Below are 6,784 nucleotides of genomic sequence, written 5' to 3' on the forward strand. Positions count from 1 at the left end.
GGGCCCGCCCGGCGGCCCGTCCGGCGCTCCAAGGGCAGGCGGCTATGGCGGCCGTGGTGGCGGTGGCGGCGCGGGGCGGCCTGCGAGGGGCTCTGCTGGCGCAGCAGCAGCGCTGGAGCTCGGGATCGGGCGCCGACCAGGTGGGTGTTCCGACAGTGCCCCTTCTCCCCTCCGTCTGCCCGTCCCTTTGTCCGTCCTCCCCTCTGCCCGTTGCTCTGTCCCTTTGCCCCTCCGTCCGTCCGTCCGTCCGTCTGTCGCTTTGTCCCTCTGCCCGTCCGTGTGTCCTTCCGCGCTCACCGCCGTCTCTCCCGCAGCTGGGCGAGCTGGGTAAAGGCGCTGGGAAGGGCGGCGGCGGCGGCGGTTCCATCCGCGAGGCCGGCGGCGCCTTCGGGAAGAAGCAGGCGGCTGAGGAGGAGCGGTACTTCAGGTGAGCGGGGCCGGGCCTGGAGCCGCTCCCCGCGGGCCCGGGGCAGGGCCCGGCCGGCCTCTCCCGCGCGCTCGGCTGCATTTCCTGCCGTCCTCTCTTGCAGGGAAAAGGAGCGGGAGCAGCTCTCTGCCTTACGGAAACACCACGAGGAAGAGATCCACCACCACCAGAAAGAGATTGAGCGTCTGCAGAAAGAAATCGAGCGCCATAAGCATAAGATCAAGCAGCTTAAAGATGACTAAGCTGGTGCTGTTGTTGAATGTGCATGGCCAATACTGATCATGGTGTAAAACAGCATGAAGACTGTATTTTTCGGTCAACATAATCCAAATCCATACAATTATGGTCTGCAACAACATCAAATAAACTACTCAGTCTCACTTTCTTGCTCAGTAACTGTTCAATGAAAACAAAACAAATCAACCTCACTATCTGGTTTTAAACTTCACTTTCTTCCAAAGTAAAACTGCACTCTTGAGTAGGCAGACTTGTACAGAACTGAGCTATTTTTTTTTAGATTTGTATGAAACAGATGACCATTTGTGCCTAGTGGGATAACTTTTAAGTTAAAGCTGCAAGAAGAGTTGGGGGAAAATGGTACCGGTGTAGCAGTCCATTAACAGAGAGTTAACTTTGTTTCAAGTAAACTTCTTTGTGGCCTAGGGGGGTGTTATCTCCACTGAACTAGCAGATGACAAAAAAAAAATAAGATTTACTTGTTGCACTTAGTGTTTAGTGCCATAAACTGAGAGAGGAAAATAGTTTTCAAAGTTACGCTGGTGTCACTTGTGGTGGTCCTAGTCCCTGGAGCAACACAGCCAAGATCCTGACTTCCATGTGAATGTTCTTTTCCACAACTGCCCAGTACATTTGGGTTTTTTTTACTTTCTCAACTTCTCTGTTCCTTAGCTAAGTCTCTTTCCAGCGAAGGATGGATTAAAACTGATTTTATGCAGTTTCAATCACTTTTGACATTTTAATGTAGGAAACTCATCATAAAATACACAGTAAGTGACCTGAAACAATGTGGCCTTACTGCAGTAAGCACTGACAAGAAGGGGACTTTTTGTATCAACAGGCAGGTAAGAAAACAGTCGTTCTGTCATTCCTGTTGTGTCTAAATCTGCCCAAACAGCTTCCTGGCAGCACTGCTGAAAGCTGCCTGTGGTACAGTCAGTGAAGGTGGCAGCGACATTGAACTGGGTGGGTCCTGCCTGGAACTGCCCTGTCTGAAAGTGCAGGAGGCAAATGGTGCCTTTGATGTTGAAAGTGGTTTACAAGGGTGTGACTGCTGGCTGAAGGTGTCCCAGTTTCTCCTGTGTTCCCTGATACATCCCCAGACAGCTGCTCCCTTTGGGCTGCCCTCACTTGGTGAATATTGCAGGTAGTGGCACATCTTGTGTGCAGAGTTAAGTGACACCACTGTCACTCTGTGCCCTTAAACACTGTTCTTCAGTGAAGATGTCACCCACAGAGGCTATGGAGTGTCCTTGCCTGGCTGTGCTCAGATGTGAGAGATGGTGGCGTGGTGAGTTCTGCCAAGGCTGTGCACAGAGCTTACCTGTGGGCTTTGTTCCTTTTAGCTGGGGCTAATTAACAAATGATGAGCACCTTCCCCACCTCTCTGAACCTGGTGAGATGAACTGAGCAATGAAAAGCAATATACTATTGGGTTTGGGTTATAACTATTTAAAAATCCAATTTTTTACCTTTTTCAGAATGTTCTTCCTATTGTATCTGTCAGCTGGGGTTGGCTTCCCCAAAAGCTGCAGAGTCATTAGTGAGAAGTTTGGCATAACAGCTTCAGTGGACTGTGGAGAGCTGACATAAATATTAGGACAACTCTATATTCAGAAGGGAACAGATGAGGGTTTATATTCACATCTCTGGGTTTTATTCTGCATTTTGGTGCACTAACTATGCCATATAAGCTCAGCCACAGAGCCTCTGCCCAAGCACCTGGAAGGGAGGGGATTTGCTGTGAGAGGCAGTGATTTGGACCTTTGTGATCTACTGTGCCACAGACACAGGTGTTAAAAACTCTGAAGTCCCTCAGGGCTGCAGTGTACCAGTCAGTACCTTGCTACACCACAGAGCTTTCGTGGCCACCAGCAAATTACACAAACATTTGAATGATTTGCAGCAAGCAGTTTGGGCTCACTCACCACTTCCAGGACCTGTGGACCTGTAGCTGGAGAGATGCCAGCTACAGACTGCTGCAGGATTCCAGAGCAGGAATGCTGGGGAGTAAAACTAGATTATACCTCGGACCTGAGTGATTGCTGGGGAGTTAAAAAGTCACAAGATGTCTAGACACCCTTCCAGGATTCCCCCTGAGTCCATGCAACCTGGAAGACAGGACTTAGTTGTTTTTTGGAAAGGTACACACTTCTGCCATCTGCTTCCAGGCAATTCTGGTTGAGAACAACCAAAACCAAAGCTGATGTTTGAAACTGGTAAGGCTGCAAGGATAGTGCTGAACTGAGATCACAGGTCATAAAGGGACTAATTGTTCTGGGTTTCCTCAATCACTCTGGAATGGCTGATGGCATGACTTGTCCCCTGCTTTGTCCCACAGGCACAGGGGTACACAAAGGAAGGGATTCTTCTCTCTTCTCTGCCAGAACTGGTGCATCTTGGTTATCTGCTAGCTCTTCAGGGTTGGATTGACCCTGTTCACAACACTGACTTCCCATAGCCACCTACAGCACAGAAGTTTCACTTTTTGGAGGAGCCTTTATGTCTTAATGAGATGCTTATCCTTCCTTAACGCCAGATCCTCTGTCTGTACTGTGCTTCTAAAGATCACAGCCCAACACTGCTTGGCCACTGCAGGAGCAGGAAAAGTGCAATTTGTTTTCAGCTAAAACTGAGCTGGTGATTTTTGCTGCAGCAAACAGAATCTATTTCCCAAGTTGCTCGGTTTGTGCTGCATCCTACACAAATTTGATGGAAACTGCCAAGAATCCTTAGCTCAGGGGTGGAGAAAAAAATGAAAGGAAAGTGAGATCCAAGATCTTTAGCAAGCTGGTTTTAGTGCAAGGCACCCAGGTAGCCCAGTCTGGTCTCTTTGGGCCTTTTTGTCACTTTCAACCTCCCCACTCCAGAGCAGATAAAGACAAAGCACATGTGTGTGTTTTCCTAAAAATCAAATAAACTCTGTCTGAGGCAAAATAAACATATGTGCACAGGGTAATAACAGTAGCACGGCCTCTGCAGGCAGAAATTTTCCTGAGCATTTCCCTGCTGTAGAGGTGGTGGAACTCTGGGGGTGCTCAGAAAGTTCCTTACTGATAAATAAAGCTTGAAGATTTTAAGACAGACCTTTCCCTGAAAACCTGGGATTTAGCAAACACGTTAGAACTACACGCAGGTCTCCAGAGAACAAGATATTTACTGGAGGTGGGCACATCTGTAACATATTATCCATAATATGCTGCACTAATGATTGGTCAGGATAAGAAGCCTAGAGCATCAGGAAATGTCATATTCCATATATAAGTTAAAAGCTCACCTATAAATTACAGCAGATTCAACTCTGTTATCTTGATGCTGATGTGGAACGTGCAGGAATTTCAGCCCAGTGTGGAAGAGAAGCAACAGACTGATGGGAACAGGCTGAACCTCAGCAACCTCTGGCCACAGAACACAGAAAAATACCAACGGGTTGCAGAGTAAGTATACAGAGCTGTGGAAAAGCTGGATCCCTTCACTTCCTTTGCTCTGTCCCCTCACAGGTGCTGAAGGAGCAGAGCAGGGCAGCCTCCTTGCCAGAGGCAGGGGGACTGTCCTGCCCTCCCAGCTCTCAGCAGCTGAGATTAACCCTCTCCTCGGTTCCAAGATGATTTTTGTTTTGTCTTGGCCCAGGACTAAATCAGATCTCACAGGTACCTGCTCAGCTCCAATCACAGAGAGCTGTACTAGGCTCATTCTGGGATTTTCTAGCAAAAAAAAAAAAATTGAGAAATCTAGCAAAAATTTAAATTTCATCATCTCAGAGCATCTAGGGCCTCATCTGAGGCACTGCTTGCTGTATGCACTAACCCAAATACCTGCAGGCTATAGCTTGTTCCTGGCTAGAGGTGTCAGATCATTTTGGGCTGAGGCTGTAGTGTGTAACATGAGACCAAAGAACAAAGCAGTGCAAAGCACACAGAACTGAAGGTGGGAGTTGCTAGAGATATTCTGGAAATTATCCTCAATTTATTACACTGCAGAAACATATATACCTCTATATATATATTTTTTTTTACTCATTAGCTGTCAGGTAACTGGTCCCCAGCTGGGTAATAATTCACATAGACTCCATGTGTTTCTAAGGCTGATAATTAATCTTCATCAAGAAACCCATACTTTTATACCCTAGTTTGCTACAGGTGGACCTAATTAGTCCTTTACTTAAAACACCATCACCACTGGCTAATTAAGTTTACCCTTTGGTAAACAAATCTCCATGACACATTCCACACATTCACAATACCAGGTGCAGCAAGTGAAGATAAGAATTGTTTCTCATTCTTTTCTCTGATCCTCTCACAGCCTTTCCCAGAAGGATGCCTGGGAAAGTTGTCTGGTGCTCTCTGTGACCAGAGAGCTATTACCACAATTAGCCTCATCAAGTTCAGTTGCCAGCTGACAGGACTTATGTCATGATACTTCATAATTCACTCCTGGATACTATATTATAAAAAAATTAAGAGCTTTGCAGGACATTTGTTAAGCACCACTAAAGATGCTCAGCTCTCTCAATTCCTCTCACTATTTGTATTGTGAGAACTCCATCATTCTTAACTCCCAGAAAAACTACTGCAGTGAACTGGGATGGACAAGGCAACGAATGATTACCCCTCCTTCCATCTCTACAACACAGCAGACCCAACACCCAGCACTGAAGAGCTGGCTCTAATGCCAAATCTCAAGAGGGAAGTCACTGAGGCAGTGCCAATTCTACACGAGAAGCAGCATGTCTGTCACCAGACTGGTTCAGCAAGACAGACTGAACACCTCCAGTATCTGCACAACCTTGCCTCAGCTTCTGGCTTGGAAACACTGAGCATCACACACCACTTTTCCCACAAGTCCCACATTACCAGTGGTGGGAGATCACACACACGTGATTTACCACACAGGTACATGCCATCTTCTGGAGAGTATTCTGGGGTGAAGGTACTGGGAGAACCTTCTCTGAGAGTACATGAGCTGCTACCTTTGTTCAGACTCCGGATGCACAGCTGACACGACCATAGGAACACACACAGGCGGGATCTCCGGGTTTAGTTTGACACAGCACTCTGGGACTCAGCCTGAGCCAACCCAGCACACATTGACTTCCACGTTATGCAACAGCATGACAAGCACGTGAAGCCAGCCCAACAGCATCGCTGCCAACAGGCCGATTCCTTCCTGACTTATCTATTTATTGTGTCCAGCCTGCACTCATCGAGAGCCTAATCAAGAAAATCTGGCGAGCAGGCAAGTAAGACTTAAGCACCGATTAATTACAGCTTAGCAGCTGCACAGCCCCGCACGCCAGTGTCCTGAGATGAGCCTGACCCGCAGCTCCCGCAGCCGCATGGCTTCTCCTCCTTGCCTCGGGCCTGAAGGGTAACGCGGCCAGACCCGCTCCGGGGGCTCACACGAGCCACGGCTCCGGGAACGCGGGAGGCCCCGCGAGCAGGCCGGGGGCAGCTCCGGGCCGGGGTCCCGGACGCGCCACGGGGAGCAGGCCCGGGGGCAGCTCCGGGCTGGGGTCCCGGGCGCGCCGCGGGGAGCAGGCCCGGGGGCAGCTCCGGGCCGGGGTCCCGGGAGGGCTGCGGGGAGCAGGCCCGGGGGCAGCTCCGGGCCCGCCGTCGCCCCCTCAGCGCAGGCCCCGCCCCAGCGCGCGGGGCGGAGCCGAGCGCAGCGGCCCCGCGCGCTCCCTTTGTTCGGGCCGCGGCAGGCGCTGCCCCTTTAAATGCCCCCAGTCCGGCCCTACCGGCGCGCCGGGTGGAAGGCGCCCCGCGATTGGTTACTGCGCCTCCCTCTCATTGGCCGCCGGGAGGAATGGCGCGTCCCGCCTCTCGCATCTCATTGGCTCCGCCGACTGCCCATCGGCAGCGCGGGTTTCTGAGTGGGCGAAGCAGCGGTCCCTGGAAACAGTTCCGGGAAACCCCGCGTGCTGCCGGGGTCGCGCCGCCGTCCATGAGGAGAAGGAGGAGCGCGCGCCATTTGCCGTCGCTGCTTGGGCCCGAGCTGCGCCGCGCCGGCCCCGCTCCGGTGAGTGCCGGGGCCGCCCCGCGGGGCAGGGGCGCTCCGCGGCCGCGCCGAGCCCTCCTGCGTGGGCCCCGCGAGGGGACGGGCAGCGCGGGCTGCGGGCAG

At 51.2% G+C, this 6,784-nt stretch overlaps 2 protein-coding genes across 5 annotated transcripts in view; both read left to right on the forward strand.

Annotated features, from left to right (window-relative positions):
• The first annotated feature begins 6 nt into the window (after positions 1-6).
• ATP5IF1 (ATP synthase inhibitory factor subunit 1) lies at positions 7-807 on the forward strand. The gene is made up of 3 exons (XM_041479237.1): positions 7-140; positions 315-427; positions 531-807. The coding sequence occupies exons 1-3, from the start codon at positions 45-47 to the stop codon at positions 667-669; spliced, it is 348 nt and encodes a 115-aa protein (XP_041335171.1). The 5' UTR covers positions 7-44; the 3' UTR covers positions 670-807.
• A 4,994-nt stretch (positions 808-5,801) lies between these two features.
• HNRNPR (heterogeneous nuclear ribonucleoprotein R) overlaps positions 5,802-6,784 on the forward strand; it is a 23,426-nt gene continuing 22,443 nt past the window's right edge. For 2 of the 4 annotated variants that reach the window (XM_041479239.1, XM_041479241.1), the window contains exon 1: positions 6,553-6,682. In XM_041479239.1, coding sequence (XP_041335173.1) covers positions 6,608-6,682 — 75 coding nt within the window. In that variant the 5' untranslated portion in view covers positions 6,553-6,607. Of the gene's footprint in view, positions 5,900-6,552; positions 6,683-6,784 lie in introns of those variants that run through there. The other 2 variants (XM_041479240.1, XM_041479238.1) reach the window with 2 other exon arrangements.

Source organism: Pyrgilauda ruficollis, unplaced genomic scaffold (assembly GCF_017590135.1).
Source record: "Pyrgilauda ruficollis isolate IOZ18807 unplaced genomic scaffold, ASM1759013v1 scaffold48, whole genome shotgun sequence".
Taxonomy (NCBI): Eukaryota; Metazoa; Chordata; class Aves; order Passeriformes; family Passeridae; genus Pyrgilauda; species Pyrgilauda ruficollis.

Bases quoted from the DNA above. Each gene is read 5' to 3' on its own strand.
- ATP5IF1 (XM_041479237.1), top strand. From the start codon at position 45: ATGGCGGCCGTGGTGGCGGTGGCGGCGCGGGGCGGCCTGCGAGGGGCT. The intron at 141-314 runs GTGGGTGTTCCG...TCTCTCCCGCAG, and splicing joins CGGGATCGGGCGCCGACCAG to CTGGGCGAGCTGGGTAAAGG. The intron at 428-530 runs GTGAGCGGGGCC...CCTCTCTTGCAG, and splicing joins GAGGAGGAGCGGTACTTCAG to GGAAAAGGAGCGGGAGCAGC.